This window comes from Salvia splendens, chromosome 6, assembly GCF_004379255.2.
Source record: "Salvia splendens isolate huo1 chromosome 6, SspV2, whole genome shotgun sequence".
Taxonomy (NCBI): domain Eukaryota; kingdom Viridiplantae; phylum Streptophyta; class Magnoliopsida; order Lamiales; family Lamiaceae; genus Salvia; species Salvia splendens.
Window position 1 is genome coordinate 4,233,463 of NC_056037.1, and position 22,045 is coordinate 4,255,507.

At 37.0% G+C, this 22,045-nt stretch overlaps 2 protein-coding genes across 3 annotated transcripts; one reads left to right on the forward strand and one right to left on the reverse strand.

The window, feature by feature from the left end:
* Positions 1-1,824: 1,824 nt before the first annotated feature.
* On the reverse strand, positions 1,825-7,452 carry LOC121808282 (cyclin-T1-5-like). 2 transcript variants are annotated; one of them, XM_042208683.1, is made up of 7 exons: positions 7,239-7,451; positions 6,163-6,796; positions 5,974-6,055; positions 5,652-5,786; positions 5,349-5,524; positions 2,634-2,779; positions 1,825-2,237 (listed from the first exon to the last, which is right to left on the reverse strand). In XM_042208683.1, the coding sequence occupies exons 2-7, from the start codon at positions 6,789-6,791 to the stop codon at positions 2,206-2,208; spliced, it is 1,200 nt and encodes a 399-aa protein (XP_042064617.1). In that variant the 5' UTR covers positions 6,792-6,796; positions 7,239-7,451; the 3' UTR covers positions 1,825-2,205. The 2 variants fall into 2 exon arrangements, with proteins under 2 accessions (XP_042064617.1, XP_042064619.1); XM_042208685.1 differs by lacking the exons at positions 1,825-2,237; positions 2,634-2,779 and adding an exon at positions 3,967-5,037 and having other exon boundaries at positions 7,239-7,452.
* A 10,191-nt stretch (positions 7,453-17,643) lies between these two features.
* On the forward strand, positions 17,644-19,990 carry LOC121806640 (WAT1-related protein At5g07050-like). Its single transcript, XM_042206757.1, has 6 exons — positions 17,644-17,899; positions 18,103-18,165; positions 18,253-18,369; positions 18,682-19,096; positions 19,375-19,526; positions 19,599-19,990. Exons 1-6 carry the CDS (start codon positions 17,706-17,708, stop codon positions 19,816-19,818), a joined length of 1,161 nt encoding a protein of 386 aa, XP_042062691.1. The 5' UTR covers positions 17,644-17,705; the 3' UTR covers positions 19,819-19,990.
* Positions 19,991-22,045: the final 2,055 nt, after the last annotated feature.

The window sequence follows — 22,045 nt, forward strand, 5'->3', positions numbered from 1 at the left end:
TTGTCTGACATGGAGCCGTCTTCCGATCCCGATCCCGAACCCGCCGCGACCGCTTCCGCCCCAGCCAAAAAGAAGCGGAACCGGCAGCGAGCACAGAAGTTGTCGCTTCCCGGAAATTGCGATGAGTACGCCCCCGGCCGTACGAACTACACCGACGACGAAACCCTCATTTTGGCCCGGTGTTGGGTAGATATATCGGAAGACCCGATTTTCGCGAACAACCAGAGGCAGGGCGCGTACTGGGAGCGCATCGCCGGCCTCTACAATGAGGCCAAGTCGCCGACCGCGTACTAGCGCAAACGTGAGCAACTCCGCAAGCACTGGGATCAAGTGAAGAAGCAAGTGAACTTGTACGCGGCGGAGTTCGAGAAGTCCACGCGGGCACAGGGGAGCGGCGAGAGCTTGAGCGACGTGCGCGCTAAAGCGCTGTTGTCGTACCGGTCGATGTACGACGACTTCAAGCACGAGGCCATCTGGGCGCTCTTGAGGGACAAGCAGAAGTTACAAGGTGAAATTCTGCACACTGGTACGCCGAAGAGGACGAAGACCACCGAAGCTGGTGATTACACTAGCAGCGGTAGCAGCAATCACCCGGTTGACCTCAACCGGACGTACGTGGATGAAGGGAGTTCCGGCACACCGGTGTCCTCTCGGAGTCAAGGCTGCGAAGGCCAAGGGGAAGGCGGCCGCGACCTCATCCTCGACCGCTGCAAACCCATCTCCGTTCCCGGAAACGCTCCCGACCCAGACGGCCACCGCGTTTGAGTCGTTGTCAACAGCGTCGATGGCGAGGACGTTATTGCAGACGCACAAGGCCCTCAAGAAGTGTACCGACCCCGACGAAGCCGAATATCTCCGGGCGTTAATCGATGAGCTGCGTCGGAAGTTGGGAATTGCACCGACTTAGTTGTTCTTTTTTGTAAGTTGAATGGTGTAACTTTTTTTTTATTAATTCGTCGCCATTTGTTATTTAGACGTTTTTTATTTACTCGTTATTTGTTATTTGAAAACATTTAAATTAATCAAACAAAACAATAAAATGATTATGTGTCGCGCCTTAGGGCGCCCCACTGCTGATGCCCTAATATATTCAAAATTTTCATGATTTTTCACAATAATAATCTTCTTTCATCTTAATCAACTAAAACATAAACAAAGTTAAATCAAATTAGAGGAATTAATTTGAACTAAAGCTTGTTTTTATGTCATTATTTAGACATTACATGTTAATGCTCATTGTTGTCGATTGGCGTTGATAAGTCGGTGGTGCCGGATGAGGGGACAATAGAAGAATAATAATTACTCATATAGTAGAAGTAATAAATATTGTCGTAAAAAATCTGTAATTTATTCCTTTTGTCAAGCATAATTGTTAACGTTTTATGGTTGCAACTGTTGCAAGGATGGGAGTTGGAGTTTCAATTTCTAAAAAGCTAGGTAAAGTAGATTTTGTGAAAAAAAAACATAAGAAAGCAAAATGTGATCTGTCCATAAAAAAAAATAGACTAATTTTACTATATTTGGTCGTCCACTAAAATTAGACTAATTCTAAAAATGAAAAATTTTAAACCAATAGTAACATTACACATCATTTTAAATATGAAGCCCACAATCCACTAATATTACTTCTGTCATATTTCACATGCCTCTCTTATTTTACCAATTGCATATTAAAATTCATGTCATTTACAAGTTTGTCTATTTTTTTGGACGGAAACTCTAAATCATCAAATTAAAACAAGTATGACTAAAATTTCTTTGTATAGTCGTAAAACCTAATTATATTACTTTATATATTTTCACTTATTTCGAGCTCAAAGGCAGTGAAATGCGATGGGACTAAATGCACTCGATAAGATATCAGCATACAAAATGTATAGCCCGAACAGATTCGGTCGGTCCGATTCATCTACAGACCTACCCACTTACCTATCCGAAAAATATAGAGCAACACAAAAAGAAACCATAAGACTGAGACAGGACTCAAGGTGTCGATATTCCATTATCAAGAATTCAAGATTAGTCATATTTCACCTAATATTTATACGCCTAATATTTTTCATGTAATTTGTGTATTACTCTACAACATTCTGTTCTTCATCCACTTAGCTAGAAGAAATGGTTTCAACTCTAAGGTTGTCGAAATTTGAGCTTCAGGCACCGTTGAGGTACTGCAGACTTGATGGCCTGATAAGAATTGATCTTCTAAAACAGTTCCATGAGTTGATTGGCAACATCTGCATCAAATCAGTTGCAGATGATATCGTTATATATACGAACTCAGCGCAGAAAATTACGCAAATATGAAAAATTCATAAATGTAAAGCATAAACAACATATGAACTTGTAGAGCAAATCGATCTGTGACATAAACCTAATGAACTAAGGTTAAATTCACTCGACTCTGTCTGATAAATCACAAGCCTCAAAAGTTCTGGTGTCTCTTAAATTAGTAACATGCATTTGGTGAATGCACCAAATATCATTCATGGTGCTAGAGTGATGAACCATTTTCTGTGGTTATTTGGTTTTTACCAAAAATTAGTTAGAAATAATTATTACTACTATAACTGCCTTCAGTCTGAGGTGGAAAAGAGAAGGTGATAACATGAAGCACACGACACGATGCTTACCTCTGATAACAGATGGCGGCGTGTGGAACTCGTGCCAAACATTATGGCATGATGCAAGATTCATATTTAGAAATTTGGCAGCAAGGTATGCAGCACCTGCAGCTATCTGATGAGGCTTGAACTGAAGCCAAAGAGAGCTTCTAAGTCTGCGAACAGGAAAAAAACCGGCATGACGTCAGAAACATGACTAATAATTAGTATAGCGGCATCAAAGTAAAGGCAAGTAGCAAACCAAACCGCTTGAAGCAACACAAAAACTAACTGAGATGGTCGTGTGCTGATTTTATGCATTTTCCACAATTGAAGGTGACAGTTATAAAGGGGATATAAAATATATCATAAACATCATTAAAGTTAGTAAAGCCAAGAGGACCAAAACAAATTTCCCTTACCAACGAATAATTCTGCAACTGAGATGGAAAAATCCAAGATTCATCTGCAATGTGGTGATTGTGTATAGTATACTAATATAGAATATATGTTACACCTTTTATAGAAACATTGACTTCAGTTCAAGTCCCACCTTTGCTGGCTAATATATGATGACCTAAATGTACATACAAGCAGGAACAGGCTTAAGCAAGCTAAATCCCCCGTGCACAGCCAGATTATTGAAATTGATTGCCAAATCAATGCCCATGATATCATTCAGCATCTTAGGTGTTGAATACATATTTCAAAAACTAATCAAGGTAATATATAGGGGTGTGATCAAATAATAGCCCTGAGAATATGCATAACAAATAACTATGTATAGTACTCATTGTATGCAGGAGTAATTAAAATTTTATATATATATATATAGGACAAACCCTGTAATGAACATTGCACTAAATTATGAAATAGTGGCACGTGGTATGGATGGTTAAGAAAATAAAATAAGTTTTCACTTGTCAGGTGTCAAGAAGTTAATCAGACCACGACCACACAGACATTAAAATAACACATAATACGTTCATGATAGATACAACATGATTTAATGTAATAAAAGCTGGCAAGATATATAAGGTGAGTCCTATCACTAATCACTATCATAAACATTCTGTTAAATGGCGCTTATAGATGGTGTCGCTACCAAATTCCAAATCTCAGGACAACTGAAATGCAGCACTTAAAAGCACGGCTGGAGCATCCAGCACCTGGGGGCGAATAATTTTTTAAACAGCTACGATTTCAAACTGAATAACATTACTGCCATACAAAATGAGACCATCTATTGTCAATTACTCAATTATAACGTTTAAATGTATGTAGAGTACTAGTAAGAATTTTAATTCTTCCTTCTATAGCCAGACTTTTGAAAAGTTAATACACCGATCAATTTTTTTTACAATGCAATTACTTCTCCCAGCCAAGAAATTGCTATGTTTCTGTGGGTTCCACTGTTTTGTACTATTACCTAACAAACAAACAAGGTAGGATGGGTTGATGCCACACAGCAATGTGACGGCAAGCTACCAAAAGATGCATATTGACCATGAAAAGATTATACTTTCCAATAAAGAGAAAGACACAAATGATTCCTTTCTCTCCCCCTCACTGTTTCAACATACCGGTTTCAAAGAGGGAGGGAGTGTCAAAAAAGTATCTATAAATTTATTAACCCAATAAACCATATATGTTTGTTTTTAATGCATACACTGAAAATGCAAAATAGCAGATGTCTTGAATCAACTTCGTACCCCCACGGGCACACTCCCACACACTCATTTTCTTCAAATTCAAAGACTCTTTTATTAAAAGCCTAGATAAAGAGGACATAACCATATATGTCTCACAGCAATGTTAAAATTGCAGATGATCAGACCAATTTCAAAACAAAAACTTTGAGTACTATAAGAATGGAAGACATAGAGAGTTGTTTAGAAGATCAAAGCAAACTAGAATATCTTCAATGTAAGTTTGCAGGGGTTGGAAATATTGGAGGTGGATAGTGTATACAATGAAAGTAAGTCTACGGGAAGTGATGAAAGCAAGTGACTTTAGGAAGTGATGAAAGCAAGTCTTTTTAGGAAGTAATGAAAGCAAGACCTTTGGGAAGTGATGAAAGAAAACCAGTTGGGTCCTATTCTGAAAATAAAAGACAATCGCAAAAGCAGTGCAGCGAGAAATGAATCCCTGAGACTGTTCTTAGGCATCCTATATGGAAATAGAGTCAATGGGAAACGTATGCTCCCAATATGGATTCCCAAACACCGATCAGAATGCCCAAATGACAATATTAGATTTGATTCATCCATGATCTTCTACAGCCAATGAGCATGTCATTAAGGTTCAGCATGGAAAAGGCATCCACATGATATCACTATTTCAACTTCAGATGAAAAATAAAACATTTGATGAACAGCACATCAACCGCCAGCTATTAATATCATAAGGTGAGCATGCTAATCCTCTATAGACCCTGCAATTATACGCCAATCTGAAACATCAATGTCACATTCCATAACGACAAAACAAGCACTGGAAAGAAGTTAATGCAGTTCAAGAACAACAAAGTAATATTCTTGATTACACTTATCCAACTCCGCAATTGCTAGGTTCAACAACAGGCAGTTGATTATTTTATATAATTCCATTAATCTGATTAACAAAATAATAACAATAAAGCAAGCTCAAAAATTTTGAGAGCTTAGCTCAAAACTTATAGATTGTCCAATGGAAGCAACAAAATTCAATCAAGAACTTCCAAAATAATGGAAGAAGTCAACTTACCCTTCACTGACAAAGCTCAACGCCAGATTCACCAAAATGGATTGTGAGAAACCTAATTTTTCAAGAGTGGATGTCAAAGTTTCATAAGGATGCTCCACGCCAAGCTCAAAATTTAAGGTTGTCAAAATCAATTGTTCAGCATCTGTAATTCGTTCACGATATTGCTCAAACCAATCCTGTCAAAGCAAATCATATAGTTAAGTACCCTCTGTATGAGAAATTTTACTGGGTACAAGGCAGACAAAAAAAAACCACAGACATGGAACATTCAGCATATAGACGATAAAGAGATAGCATACTTACAACAGGGAACATGCGAGAGAGCACAATGAAATCCTGCTTGTGGAAAGTTTCACATGACACTCTCAGCACGTCATTAAGAGGTCGTGGTGTCTCTTCTGACTTAGAGACAAGGAAAAGAGCAGCAGTAGCTATGAACTGAAAGATGCACACATCATCCAATTAGCTTTTGCAGTCATTGACCAGTTGAATTCTAACTCTTCGTTCGCATTACAAAGTTACTTCAGGTTTCAGAAGAGTTTCATTTTAATCAGGAAAATTTCTTTATTGCATTTAAATCTCATTTTGAAAAGAAAGATTGTCAGGTTCAAATGACAGAACTTACAAATCTATCATGAGAGGCATGAGAGCGACGAGCAAAAAAACGATGACACACAACCATAGCAGTTCCGATAGTGGTCTGTGGCCTGCAAATGAAAATTCAAAAATGTTTCAAAGTATCAGAAACAATTAATTATAGCACAACAGTTCTTCACAGCCAACTCCATTGATATCTTGGTGGTATATATCTTACAGATCAAGCCGAACTCCAAGATTCTGAAGGAAGGCACAGTACGAATATCGCAGATGTGTCTCATGCAGCAAATCAATGCCATCTTTTCTTGAAGGAGAGCACCTCTCTATCTCATCCCTTGACAGGAAAACCACTTCTTCATCATCCTCATATTTTGAGCGGTCCCGCTTGGAGGTAGTTGAAGAATAAGAACCGGTATCATCAGGCCTCATTCCAGCTGTTATAACTGACCTATTGTTGCAGGCTGAAGGAACACCATTGTAAGCATTGGCATACAAGGGAGGTACATGTTGCCAAATGCCAGCAGTGTTTTCAAGACCATTTTCATGAATAAGTGATTGTTGATAGGGCCTGCCAGTGTTTTCATGCGAGAAATCCGAGACCTTCCTCCTCTTTGAAGGAGGTACGACGTCATGCCAGACATGGTCATACTTTGGTCTATACTGCATTAAGTCCCGAGAGAAGTCACTGGACGAGCCGTGATTCTTCATATAAAAGTTTGAATCAGAGGAGCAATCGTGGCTCCACTCGTAGTTAGCAGCTGCTGTTGCTCTCATTCTGCCATAAGACGACCTACCATCACTTCGGAAATGACCATCTCGAGCCCAGTGAGGCCGTGCAAGAGACATGATTCCTGTCCAATTCACTGAGTAAGAAAACGTACAGTAACCATATACACATGGAATCCGAAACGCAGATGATCACAGTAGCTCACAGAAAAAACAAACCAACGCGAAAAACAAATTCAAGTTCTAAACGAAACAGCATAAGAGAAAGACTAAGCAGCCTAACCAAAGCAAATCAACAGAACTCTCTACAAAAAATCTAACACTATACCATTTAACTCATCAAAACATGAAATTCAGTAAAACCGACTCCGAGTTGATCAAATAAACAGAAAATTCAGCACGGCGTGAACGCGCAAACCGATTCCCAATGAGACTCCGTGCAATAGTTTCCAAAAATACACAAAACCTACTCATCTACACCATTAAAACATAAACAGAAAACGAAAAAAGCTCCGTTATAATTGACAGCGTAAATCGGAGAGAATTATACAACCAATTTCAGTTTACCTGAACAGAAACGTAACGCAAGGATCTAAACGAAAATCGCAGCTGAATTTGAAGCTATAAACAAATCAATTTATCGGATTGCTTGCTTGAGATCAGGGCTGCAGATTGTGAGGAAGGATGAAAGAAAAGGGAAGAATAGAGAGAGAGAGAATTAAATATTTTTTCTTGAGCAAAAAAGAAGGCTAATATTTTGCGTGAGTTTTGCCCTATTTCATTCTTAAATGCACACTGAGTTTTAAATACACTCTTAATTTTTAAAATTGGAAATATAGTTCGATCTTGGATAATAATACAAGATATTCCATTACATTAAGAAACATTGATTAGCTAGTTAAAAAATGATTTTGGACTACGACACTATACACCTTTATTGGTAAGACGTTTATTGAAGGTTCGAGTTACTTTAAACTCATACCTCAAATGATAAGACGTTTATTATAAGTTCGAGTTACTTTAAATACATAAACACAGGGTACGGTGCGTATAGATTATTTAGTTAAAAAATGATTTTGGAATTAGGTAAAGGAGCACAAAAATGTCTTCTCCACCATAATGGACATATTCCATGCTTTTTATAATTCTTTTTCCTTATAGTTTCATTTTCTAACTTTGAATCTGAAACCAGATCAGTTAGTCTCAACCAAATTTCTAGATAAGCCATATTTAGAGGAAAGTATATGCCAACAATCTGGATAAATTGCCTAATAAATTATACTGTACTTAGATTTTATTTTTGGTATAGGAATAAGTATAACGTGGAAAACGTGTTGGAGTATTCAACATAGTTTCGCAAAATCAAGATATTTTTGCCCGCCCTAGTTTCTCCTAATTTTATTATTCAACCATAAAATTATGCATAGAAGAATCGACAGATAATTAAATTTAAAAAAATATGTCAGAAATTTCTAACTTTCACTATCTAAGTGTAATATTGGATTATTCTAGTCAATCCACAAATTTTCGGGTTACATTACATCTCTAAATAAAATAAAGTTGTTTTTCAGTAGTTGTACTAGTATTTGATTGGAAATATTTTTGAGCCATTATCTTTTGGGTAATATTCAATGGGCTTATTAAGCCCATGTAACTCTTATTGCTAATTGATTTTCGGTCATGACATTTCAAATCTTAATTATAGGCCCAAAATTAAATTTAATCACAATTAGATGGATGCACCCAAATATGCAATAAGTAACTATATTGAATTATTGGTTCCCAATTTTAATTCGAATGAAATAAATGGCAACCTTATTTTATAATTTAGTGATTGACTTTGGCACGTCGACTTTGGTCACAAACAATGTATCCAATGTTGAAGAAACAGAGGTGACAATAAATAAACATCCAAATTATTTAAAAAAAACTATGGTGGAGAATCGTCTCACCTTGATTATTTGTTTGCAGAAAAGGCTTCTTTATACTAATTTTAAAACTTATGATTGGTTTACATGTGGAGATGGGTTTTGTTAAACTGGGGCTTCAAAATAGAACAGTCAATTAATTAGTCACCATCAAATTAGAGATTAATTAAAGTGATAATCAGTTTCATCCTTCAATGCTAAGTAAATTATATGGTGGTTTGATAAGTGTATTCCACTCACTTAGTGCATTGCTATTTGATTTGTTGAGTTCAATTTTATTACTTCTTTTTCTTTCATTTTGTTGTACTATATAAATATAAATATCGATATAATGTATTTTTTGCATCCTTTGATACCTTGATTGTAAAAACATGTTACGTGGATGGGACTTTTAAGATATTTGACACTCTTTTATGCAATACAATATTTTTAAAATTGCGAAATTCAACATGTATAATTTATTAGAAATAAGGATGTTACCGTCATATATTCAATAAACTATCGAAATCGAAGGTTTTAAATTAAATTGGTAAATTCTTTTTCATAGCAAATAATACATGCGATACATCATACACTTAAAACTATTCAACTTAAATGGGGTTTTGATCTATACAAAACTAGATTTAAATACAGAAACGCAGAACAATATCATAATTAGGTCACTTTTAGGTCATAATTAGGTAATTTTTAGGTCATGCTAACAAAGCATGACCTAAAACGATCTTAGCATGACATTAAACTCAAATTTTATAATATGACCTAAAATTGCTTAATTATGACCTTCCGTGTTTTTGGTTAATTATTGACCATTAGATCATCTAATCCTAGGGCCAAGATTTAGTCTGCATTTCTGGATTTAAACACATACTTATTTTGATCATCTCCCAACTTAAATGTATATGACTAATAAGTATTTGATACAAAACACGTTTTTACAATAGTAATTAATTAAAGAATACGATGAAAAAATGTACTAGCGTAAGATTCTTTTATAATAGAAATAAATTATATAATCCCTCCTTTGTAAAACACGTTTTTACAGTATTAATTAAATAATCACCTAGCCTGTCACTCGCAGCTCTCTTCTAGAATAAAAGTAAGTAAAATTATGAAATTTTATTTGAAATTAGTTAAGTTGTGATTATATTTAATTATTAATGAAAATCTAATTAAAACAAATTAATTATAGTTAGGTTAGCGTGCTTGCGCCGCGCGCAGAGAAGCCCAACCATTCTGTGTATTATTATTATTATTATTATTATTATTATTATTATTATTATTATTATTATTATTATTATTATTATTATTATTATTATTATTATTATTATATATGCACAATAATATCATAGATACAATGGTGATAAAATAAAATAAAACACGATTACTTTAATTTGCCAAAAGAATAGAACTATAGAAGACTAAAAAACGATTTGCCCTCACGGTCGAAGAGATTATTAAATTGTTTTTTTATGCAATAAAATGTTTTAAAGGAATATTAAACTTTTACTTTGTACGAAAAGGCAATTGCATTTACTTGAAGTTGAGATTTAATAGAAATAAAGCGAAAGATATTGGTAACTAATTTTTGGAAATGTTGGGCGGTGATCTAAAAAGAGCACTAGAAGAGCATTCACTATATGCGGCCTTCCACAATAGTCCCGCCCTCTTTTTTTGTCTATAGCCCCAATTTTTTTGTCTTGTCCCAAAATTTTATTTCCGCCATTATAGGCGGACATTTCCAATAGCCCCGAAATTTAATAACCAATTTTCATTTTAATTTTAATTCAATTATAAGTAATTAAATTTATCGGACTAAACGTAATTATAAAAAAAATGGCTATAAGTGAAGAAATTAAAAGTAAACACTACATTTTCGTCGTATTAAAGTGGAGGTAAAATTATACAACGAAATATTAATATATTAAACATCATAATAGTGTTCAAACTGCGCCGCCACCTCCCCTACGTGCCCAAACTTCTTAAACCAAATCGGCATGTAGTGTGGTATGTGTTGTGCTCCTGCGCATATCACTGAAACGTTGGATCAAATATTCATTGCTCCGTGGTACACCCATCCGGATCGGTGCGAAGGCGAAACCGTTACTTGTACTTGCGCCCTCTTCCGGTGCCCAGCGCTCTGCCGCAAATCCTTCATCTTCTATTATCATATTATGCAATATGATACATGCTAACATAATATTTGCGACATCATCTTCGTGCCAAACTCGTGTCGGGCACCGTATAATGGCCCATCGTGCTTGGAGGACACCAAAAGCTCGCTCAACATCCTTCCTAGCACCCTCTTGTTTCCGCTCAAAGTATTTTTTCTTCGGTCCTACCGGTTGGCGAATTGTCTTGACGAATACGGGCCACCGAGGATATATCCCATCTGCCAAATAGTATCCCCTACTATACTGCGTGCTGTTGGCTACGAAGCTGATTTATGGACCCTCGCCCCGACACTCGTCATTGAAGAGCGGCGATGACTGAACATTGAGGTCGTTGTTCGAGTCGGCAACACCGAAATACGCATGCCAGATCCGTTAGCGGTAGTCAGCAACAACTTCCAGAATCATCGATGGATGTTTGCTTTTGAATCCAGTTGTGAACCGAACAGTTCTTCCACTCCCAATGCATGCAATCGATGCTTCCTAACATTCCTGGGAAACCGTGGACCGAACCATGCATATCCAGCCGACTTTGACACTCAGCCGGGGTGGGCTTTAGTAGGAACTCCCCACCAAATATTTCCCGAATCCCCTTACAAAACTGCCTAAGCACCGTGAGGCCAGTCGTCTCATCCATCTGTAGGTATTCGTCGAACATATCAGCTGGTCCGGCGTACGCAAGCTGCCGGATTGCAGCGGTGCACTTCTGAAGCGTAGACAGCCCGATCCGGCCAGTGCAATCACTCCGGAGGGTGAAGCACCGGTAACGCTCCGCCAATTTCGTCACTATATGGTTAAAGAGGGGTTGCGACATTCTGAATCGCCGGCGAAAAATCTCGGGTGGATAACGGGGGTTATCCACAAAGTAGTCCGCCATTAGACGCTGGTGCGCTCCGCTATGGTCTCGTCGGATGGTCCGCCGACGACTAATCGTACGAGGGATCGCGCCCTCCGCCACTTCCGCCATGCGTTCTGCCGTTCGCGCCGCTTCCTCTTCCTCGGCCTCGTACTACACCTCTTGGATCAGAGAATTCCACGCGTTATTCCATAAATCGTCCATTTCAGACCACAAATTCTAGTGAGAGAAAATATGTGTGAGGGAGAGGTGGAATGGTGTGAAAATAATAAGAGGAATGAGGTGTATTTAGAGCATCCACTATAGGAGGAAAGGGGGCGGACGAAAATCTGGGCCGAGGGTGGGGCGGTCTATAGTGGATCGGACGTCCGCCTCGGGGCGGACAAGAAATATGGGGCGAGGGTGGGGCGGTAGAGGCTTCGCCTCCTACGGGGCGAGGGTGGTGGCGGCGGGGCGATCCGGGGCGATTGGGGGGGCGATCTATAGTGGGGAGACGGGCTATGGACGTCCGCCCCGTTTGAGTTTTTTATTTTTTATTTTAAATTTTTTCGAAAATTACATCTATAAATACTCCTCATCCACCATCCATTTTTACACACTTTCACACACTTCATTTTCACACACTTTCCCCGCATTCACTATCTACACTTTCACTCTAAAAAATGCACGGTGGAGACGACGAATCCCCCGGCTGGCACGAATCGGGATATGGCGGCAATCCTTTCCAGCCGTCGGGATATGGCGGCATACCGTCGGGATATGGCGGCTTTCCGTCTCAGCCATGGAGTTGGAATCAACCTCCCCCGCCATGGGCATCGAGTCCAACTCCGCCACCATCTCAGCCTTGGAGGTCTTCTCCCACCCAACCTTTGGCGAGGAATCTGAGCCGCTCGGCGTTTGGAGATTACAGACCCAACCTCGACGCCCTTCACCATGCGCGTCCGGATACCCCTTTCCAATCCAGCAGCTCTCCTTTCACTGAGGCAGATCAAGAAACACTGGATACGATGTTCAATCTACTTAGTTCCGGCATACCGGATACGCCCGTTGCGACGGGAGTCGGAGGGTCCGAACGCGGTGGCGGTGGCGGTGGAGGATCGGGCAATGTCAGCGGAGCCGGCGGATCGGGCAGCGGCGTCGGCTCCAGTGGCGGTTCGGCCAGCGGCTCAGTTCAAGTCGGAAAAAAAGCCCATCCACTACACCAAAGCGGAGTCTGTTGCTGTGGCGACGGCGTGGGATGCCGCCACATCAGACCCCGTAGTGGGCACCGATCAGACCGAGTTTAGCTTTTGGATGCGCGTCGTGCAGGCGTACAACGAGTTCAAACCTCGCGACGCCCTCCCGCGTGACGGGGAACAGCTCCGCAAGAAGTGGTCTAGGATTCTGCCGGCGACCCGGCGGTTCGCGGGCATATACCAGAACAACCTGCTCCATGCGGAGAGTGGCCGAAGCGAGGCTGACGTGAAAGAACTTTCGATGGAGCAATACCACACGCTTTGCCATCCGAAGTTCACAATGTGGGAGGAGTTTCAAGTTCTCCAGGACTGCCCGAAATTCAAGGCCATCTGTGCCCAAGAGCAGGGTCCGGCGACGAAGCGCACAAGACACAACATTTCCGGGGACTACAGGAGCGGCATCGGCTCTCAATCATTCGACATGAACGAAGAGCAAGCCGCAGAGCCCTCTACTACACACTCTAGGCGCGCCCGCACTCCGGGACAACGTGCCTCTATCCGACGCGCTAGAGAAGCCGGCGGTTCCTCCCGACGATCGTCGGTGGCTTCTGGATCGCGCGCCCCGCAGCCCGCGCCTGTACCGGCTTCAAGGGCCCCTTTTGCCAGCGAGGTCTTGAGGGATAACGTATATCCGCAGCTGGCGCACGAATTGAATGATGCCTGCAGCAAATACGAGGCAGCAACCGACCCGTACATCAAGAATATATACTCCGACCTCATACGTCGGATCCAGCACCGTCTGCGCTTGGCTGATGAGGGTCCTGGGGCAGCGGCGGCCGGCGGCAGCGAGGGGGACGTTGAAGGCGATGGAGAAGGCGAAGGAGACGAGGAAGAAGAATCGGACGACGCCACCGATTAGACGGTGACGACGTTTTTATTTGTATTTTTTTTACGTTCGTTGTATAATTTTACCTTTGCCAATACAACGAATATTCGGTCTCAATTACCTCGTTTTATAATTATTTCAATTCAGCTAATTTAAAAACGAAACGAAAAAATTAAAATAAAAATTGGTTATAAAATTTTGGGGCTATTTGAAGTGTCCGCCTATAGTGAGGCAGTGGAGGAAAAAGTTGGGGCTATGGACAAAAAAGTGGGGTTGTGGACAAAAAAAGGGGGCGGGGCTATTGGGGAAGGCCACCTATAGTGGATGCTCTTATAGGTAAATTAAATTGAATTAAAAAAAATAAATAAAATTCGGACGTCCGCCCGCCCCTGAATAGGCGGGCCGGGCACCGCCCCGCCGCCCCTCCATCACCCCGTCCTCGCCCCCTATCCGCCGATAGTGCGTCCGCCCCACTTTTTTTCGTCTGCCCCGAGGCGGACGTGCCTCCCACTATTGGCCGCCCCGGAATCGCCCCCTCCGGGGCTGTAGGCGCGCCTCGCCTATAGTGGATGCTCTAAATATAAAATAATAAAAAATCATCCACTAATAAGTAATCTTTTTGCATGGAATGATATGTAAAAGGATTCAATCATTGACGTCTGTTTTGGACTTTGGTTAAGGAAAAGTGACAAATCATTACATTTGATCGATGTGTTCATCGGTTGTCACAGAGGCTTATTTTTTAATATTTATATATAAAAATAGAATGCACAAACAATAAATTCTTATCTACATTATTATATTTAAAATGAGATACTTTAATTCTGAATGAAGAATGTATTACATTATGTAATTTCAAAATTTTCTCATCATATATAAAATGGAGTCATATTTTTTGACGAACATTTTTTCGTAGTTAAGAAGTGTTCAAATTATTTAATGAGATACTCCAAAATAGCATATCAAAATATACACTATTTTAAAATGGATCAGCGAGTTCTAGTTATATGTACTCTTACCGAAAATTTGAAAAATTTACTCTTAAAATTTGAAATTTAATAATTAATTTAATAAGATTGAGAGAAATAAATCTCCAAAAAATCTCCCCTCCCTAGTGCCGTACCCTCAAAGAAAGAGGAACAAAAGGCCAAATTATACCAACATTTTCTGCAAAAAAGTGTTTGACGTAAGTTTTTATTTAACCAAAAGCCACTTTTATTTTTAGTTGTTACATCTCATAGTATATAATCTAAATATTAGTTATTATAGCTTGGAAGAAGTCTTTGATTGCATATTCTGCTTATTTTCAGATTAATCTAATAATACTATTTAATTAATCAAGATGATTCTTTTTTCTTTTTTTAAAAAAATCAAACTCCAACTCTTTTATGTAATTAACTTTGATAAATTTTGTAAAATAATACTTATCGATATTCCTTATAAAAAAAATTGTTAGAATGGAGGAATTGTTAAGGACCTACAAAGAAAAACGAATATTCTCTCATTGAGCTTTATGAATGATTCCAAAAAGATTCAATCATGCCAACTCCTTTATACTTTCCAGTCAAAGGAAATTAAATGACTCAAAAGAAAGATATTGCAGTTTCGTATTTTATAACTAAACAATGACAATTGTCTGAATTTCCTTTTCCTTTTCCTTTTCCTTTTGGGAAATAAACTTAAAGAAGCCCCACTATTTGAGTGCTTTATTTAATAGTGCAAGTATTTGGTGTTTGAATCTTCCATTTTTTTTGTATATACTAATTAATTCTTGATCAATATGTAGACATTGTGTTGTAGACGATTACGCTAAATAAAGATTGGAATAATTGGTAAATGATTATTTTAGTGGTGTATTACTTGCCAAAACATACCCATCCAATAATAGAACTCTTTTGTTGTGTGGATTCTGCACCAAACACAAATCCTCAAGATCGATGTTGGGTTCCCGGTGGTGCACACCCGAACTCCACATTAGTATGATATTGTCCGCTTTGGGCAAAGCCCTCACGGTTTTGCTCTTGGGGTACTCCCCAAAAGGCCACATACTAATGGAGTTGGGGTGACCCATTTATATGCTTGCAACTCTTGTTCATTCTCCGATGTGGGATATGGTTTGCTTCACCACAACCGACAAATTCACACCAAATTAATGTCGCATCGCCTAATATCTATCTACTCACGTAATATTCTATTAACATCTAAATATCAATATTCAAATTTATGATATTTTTAAAAAATCATTCAAATCATCTAAAATTTAAATGAAAATGGTGGCGAGTAAAGAACTGGCAACGTTAATTAATTGGTACTCCATTTTAATAGTGTTAATTGTTAAGTGATAATCGTATCAGCTTATTCTTCTCTTACACAACAAGAAAATTCATATTCGAGAATAATGAGATTCTCATAGCAACACGAAGTTGTTTTTTCTCCACTAATTTTTGTTGTTATTGCCTTTTTTTTGTGAAACACGCTCTGCAATTATATTAAATTGGAGTATTAAGTTATATATTGTGATTAAATACACCAACATGCCATTACTAGTAACATTATGTCGGTATTCAAGTTAAATACTAGTAGTAGTAATCTTTAACTACACCATAACAATGAATATATTCAGGTTATATACCCATTTCTACCGTTTTTACTATAGTAGATATTAGTAGTACATGATATAACGTCTATTTTCCCCTAGCTACCCCTATATATAGATAATAGTAATAAGGAATATACCTATGTGAGCAAAGCATGCTTTAAAATTAATGAATGATCATTATATGCCAAGATACTCAATCCAAGCTATGTGTTACACTTTAGCTAGCCATTCACAAGTATATGGAGAGATTGATTGATTGATTAATCAAGTTGTTTTGATCAATTTGGCAAGAGGAAGAAAAGATAGATATATTGTGGGGCAAATGGGCAGCAAGGATCCCATGATGTAGTAAAATAAATGGTCGAATATCAACTATCACTATATTTAAGGTTGCGTCACATGTTTATGTATGTGAAAATTGGAGATGATTAGACGTCCATTTTAGTATTTGGTGCTCCACTTTACCACTTTTTTTATTCGTATATAAATGTTTTGATTCTGCTTCTCGATCGTGAACTATGATTATTTGTTTTTCATTATACTGTATTAATTAACATGATGAGAAGAAGACTTAATTAGAATCTTTCTTTTTTTCTCTGATAAATCCAATCTCGTAGTATTAATAAATCTTATCAACATTCTATATTTTTCGATAAGACTTAACTATATAAAGAAGATGTAAGCAAGAGGCATTTATTAATTATCCCTTTAACTTTCAGTAGTCCAGGTACTTAACTTAGTCATAAAAATTCAGTGGTCTATATATAGTATGTGTGAATTCTAAATAATAATAATTGCATGAAACCACTTATCTTCTCCTTTTTTTTTCTCTCTTTTTGCAATTATGATTAGTTGGATAGACCATGTAACTAAGTCGTAACAATATAGCCGTATTAATTTGTTCTTAATTGTTTTCTTAATAAGCAAATAAAATATGTTTTTCTTAACTGGTTTGTCTAACTAATTGCTTTATAGGTTGTGTTCAAGAATGTAGTTTTACAAAAAATAAATAGATTTTTACCATATATAAACAATAAGACAACAATAATTATTATTCTCATAATGACATCGATTGTCTTACGCAATACAATAATTATTACTACTTATTTTTCATTTGTTTCCTGACTCAGATACCTTGTTCTCTTTCACTACGTGTAATCCATCATCTACCTCTTTTTATTTTATTTCTCGTCAGCTTCCAAAATCAAACTAAATAATATCTTATAATTATTCCCTCCAAAACATGGATAACACAGAGTTGCTTTATCCAATATCCATCAGATTCCACACACCATGATTCCTCTTCACTCTATAAATAGGTTTGATGCTTAGGTGTTCATCTCTTAAGCACAAAGCAACTACACACTCAATTCTCTCTTGTGTAGCATTTGCTGAGAGAGAATAAAAATTAGTAGTAAGAAAATGAAGAGTGATGGGAGCTTCTTCAACATCTGCAAACCCTATATTGCAATGATCTCTCTGCAATTTGGATACGCAGGCATGAACATCATCACCAAGATATCTCTCAATGGTGGGATGAGTCACTACGTTCTCGTCGTTTATCGACACGCCATCGCCACTGCCGTCATTGCTCCCTTTGCTTTCTTCTTCGAGAGGTATCTCGTTAACGCTCATAACAACATTGTTTTACTATAATAACCGTATTTTCTATCCCGTTCTTTTCTTATATTAATGAAACGCGTTGTTTTAGCATCACTTATATATAATGAAACATTTTTTATACATAAATAAGAGAAAATTTCAAATTTTGTGATTTAATATTAATTAATTGATATGAATGTTTGGATAATTATTTCAGGAAAGCACAGCCAAAGATAACGTTCCAGGTGTTCATGCAGATTTTTATTCTAGGCCTTCTCGGGTAAATAAATAATTAATTAATTAATCATCTCATATAATTATATATACATGCAATAATTAATTATATTTTGTTTTATTTTTGTGTTAGGCCTGTGATTGATCAGAACTTCTATTATGCTGGTTTAAAATTGACTTCACCAACATTTTCATGTGCCATGAGCAACATGCTACCCGCCATGACATTTGTTATGGCCATAATATTCAGGTAAATATATAATAATATAGTTACATTATGGAGTAGTACATAATAGTATGTCGGCATTGTCACACATCGAAATTGTGAAGTAAAAAAATCAATTCAGAGACTGAGTTACCCCTTCTATCATCAATTAATTATAAAATAAAACCACACTCTAAATTAGGTAATTTTATTTTGTATTTTAATGAATGAGACTGTACCTAATCCTTGTAAAAAAAATTATCAATTAATTATAAAATAAAACCCCACTCTAAAAGGTAATTTTATTTTGTATTTTAATGAATAAGACTGTACCTAATCCTCGTAAAAAAATTAAAGGATGGAGAAAGTGAATATAAAGAAGGTGATATACCAAGCGAAAGTGGTGGGAACATTGATAACAGTGGGAGGGGCGATGCTGATGACATTGTACAAAGGCCCATTAGTCGAAATGGCGTGGACGGCCCACCGCCGCGCCATCGGTGGAGGAGGAGGAGGCGGAGGCAAGGACACCAGCGACCGCGACTGGTTCATCGGGTGCATCCTCCTGATAATCGCGACGCTAGCATGGGCGTCCCTCTTCATCCTTCAGAAAGCCGCCCTCAAAACGTACTCGAACCACCAACTTTCTCTCACATCAATGGTCTGCTTCATGGGCACCCTTCAAGCCGTCGCGGTCACCTTCGTCATGGAACACAATCCTTCCGTCTGGAGAATCGGCTGGGACATGAACCTCCTCGCCGCTGCATATGCGGTATGTCTCTCTTTCTCTCCATGAAATCTTCTGTTATAGATATCACATATTTGACTGGTGCGAGTTTTAAGAGATTATTTGACTTTGTGAAAGAAAATAGGTGGAAAAGATTATTGAAATATAAATCTTTAGTTAATTTATAATAATTGTCACTAGAATGAATTAATGGAATGTGTGGTCAACTTATGAAAAATAATAAAAATTAAATGAGAATGAGGGCAGATTGGAGTATATCAAGCTATATAAATACTAATAGTTGTTCGGGTTTGAATGAGCAGGGAATTGTGACATCGAGCATATCATACTACGTGCAAGGGCTGGTGATGAAGTCCAAAGGCCCGGTTTTCGCCACGGCTTTTAGCCCGCTCATGATGATCATAGTCGCGGTCATGGGATCCTTTATCCTCGCGGAAAAGATCTATCTTGGAGGGTGAGTGAATTAATTTACTTAATTAATTATTACTCCCTTCGTCCGCGACTAATTTGTCTAGTGAATGAACAGGGTGATTGGATCTGCAATCATAGTGGTGGGGCTCTACTCAGTGCTGTGGGGGAAGTACAAGGAAGATCAAGAACAGAAAAACACACTCGTAATTCAAGAAATTCCAGAAATTGTCAAAGATAACAATAATAATAATGGGATTGTTGGAGAGGAGAAGGCAGCAGTTGCAATTGATTTTCCCATATTTACTTCACCAGTCAAACCAACTCAGCAAGTTTGAAATGAACACCAAATTATTCCTCTTTAATCTATAATTTTCTGAGGAGTTTTTTCTACTTTTTGGTTCACTCTTTTTGATCTGTTGGAATTTTACACATATCGATTTTGGTTGGATTAATGATCTATGTAAAGTACTACTTTTGGTATATTATGCAACCTTTAGAGTTGGCTCATTTCAATTTTAATTTAGATAACACACAATCACTAAAAAACAATAAATATACGTGAATTGGTAATTATCTTACTATAAAGGATATTTGATCGTCTCGACCTCAACCTCGATCTAGATACTATATTAACGTCATTTTATAGGATACTTAAGTTTATTATGTAAGCATACATAAGAATCTCTTTTATAGATGAATAATCAGTTGGAATAGAAGATATGATAAATCTTTGTGAAATATGCCAACTACTTATATAAATAGTCGGCATTACAGTGTATATTATTTGGTTGCCAAATCTATAAAATTCGATTATTATTCTTACATTCCTAGAATTTTTTGGTTCCTTGTATCTTTATGAGGAATTTTATGTGTACCTATTTGTGCATTAGAATCAATTTAAGTGGGATGGAATATTTGAGGTAATCAACACAACATAATGCTGATGAGTTTCAAGTACTCTACCTTAGGTCGTGTTTTAGATTTTTTATTTTTTATTTTTTATTTTTTATGTATAAAGTAGTTTCGGATGTCCAAATTTATTCCTAAATGCAAGTATATGATTTCTCCCCTACTTTTAAATCCCCTACTGTCTCAGTTATATTCAATTCAAATTATATTAAATTAGCAAGCATGCCTCTTGTCTGAATTATATTAAATTAAAATTTTAATAAAGTTTAATAATTAAGGACGTATTGGATTAAAAATCATTCTTAAAAAGAAAATTAGAAAATATCGAAGCATAGCAAACTCAGGCATGCACACGGTTCAAAAACCGCCGGTTCCGAACAAAGTTTGATAATTAAGGACGTATTGGATTAAAAATCATTCTTAAAAAGAAAATTAGAAAATATCGAAGCATAGCAAACTCAGGCATGCACACGGTTCAAAAACCGCTAGTTCACGGTTCAAAATTTCATTGAACCTGAACCTGCCCGCCAAGGTTCTAGGCGGTTCCGGTTCCGGTTCAAAAACCGGCGGTTCATGGGGCAGTTCAAAACCGCCGGTTTTCTGCCAAAACTGCCGGTTCCGGGCCGGTTCGGCAGTTCAAATTTTGTTTCCCAGTTTTAGTCTTTGTTACAACAAGAGTACAATTCACAACTTATAAGTCACTTAATGTTGGACTTGAGCCTTTGAGTTGAAAGAGAGTATATTGGATGGTTCTCTTTTATAGCTACATGTTCTTAGATGTGTTGCTCTTTCTTTCAATGTGGGATGAAAGTCATTATTTGTAACTACATGATGGATTTTTCATCATCTTTGTTTATATCTTGACTATCTTCTATTATTATAATTTAACAACCAATATTATTATATAAAGTATTATTCTTTAATTCTTTATCATTATTGATTTATTTGTGTATAAGTTTATGTATATGTTAACTAATAAATACCATTATACACAATAAGAGAATAATTATTACAAATTGTATTAATCTAGCGATAGCTATTATATGAATAATTATTTATCTATATACAAATTATATTACTCAATAATTATTTATTCTTATAAATCAAGAATATATTCACAAATAATAATTTTACTTATATGAACTATACTACATCTATTAGAATAATAGCTATTATACAAAATCATACTATTAGTCTACTACTAATATATAAATATATAAACTATATTATACCACTATACAAATCATTCTTTAGTGATCTATTTTTATCATTATTATACAAATTATATTAATTGTTGTTTTTTTTTCACATTTTAGTCAATATATTAAGAAAAATTAGCAACATACTTACATTTAAATCCAATTATTTGAACACGCCCACATTCTATAAATATACAAATTATGAGCAACATGCAACATTCAAATTTAATTAAACTATTCAAAGTTTCAAACTAAACTATTCTTGATACTATTATTATCTATAAATTTGTCTTAGAAAAAGAATCATAACAAAAATAAAGATAAAGTTAGTGAATAATAAAATGTAGTAGTTAAAAATAAAGAAAAGTAGAAAACAAAATAAAGTTTTGTATCCCACATTGGAAAAAGATGAATGAATAATCTAAACATATAGTTATAAAAGAAAATACTTCAA

Bases quoted from the DNA above. Each gene is read 5' to 3' on its own strand.
- LOC121806640 (XM_042206757.1), top strand. From the start codon at position 17,706: ATGAAGAGTGATGGGAGCTTCTTCAACATCTGCAAACCCTATATTGCA. The intron at 18,370-18,681 runs GTAAATATATAA...AAAAAATTAAAG, and splicing joins GTTATGGCCATAATATTCAG to GATGGAGAAAGTGAATATAA. The intron at 19,097-19,374 runs GTATGTCTCTCT...TTGAATGAGCAG, and splicing joins TCCTCGCCGCTGCATATGCG to GGAATTGTGACATCGAGCAT.
- LOC121808282 (XM_042208683.1), bottom strand. From the start codon at position 6,791: ATGTCTCTTGCACGGCCTCACTGGGCTCGAGATGGTCATTTCCGAAGT. The intron at 6,056-6,162 runs GTAAGATATATA...TTTCATTTGCAG, and splicing joins CTTGGAGTTCGGCTTGATCT to GCCACAGACCACTATCGGAA. The intron at 5,787-5,973 runs GTAAGTTCTGTC...TGCATCTTTCAG, and splicing joins ATGCCTCTCATGATAGATTT to TTCATAGCTACTGCTGCTCT.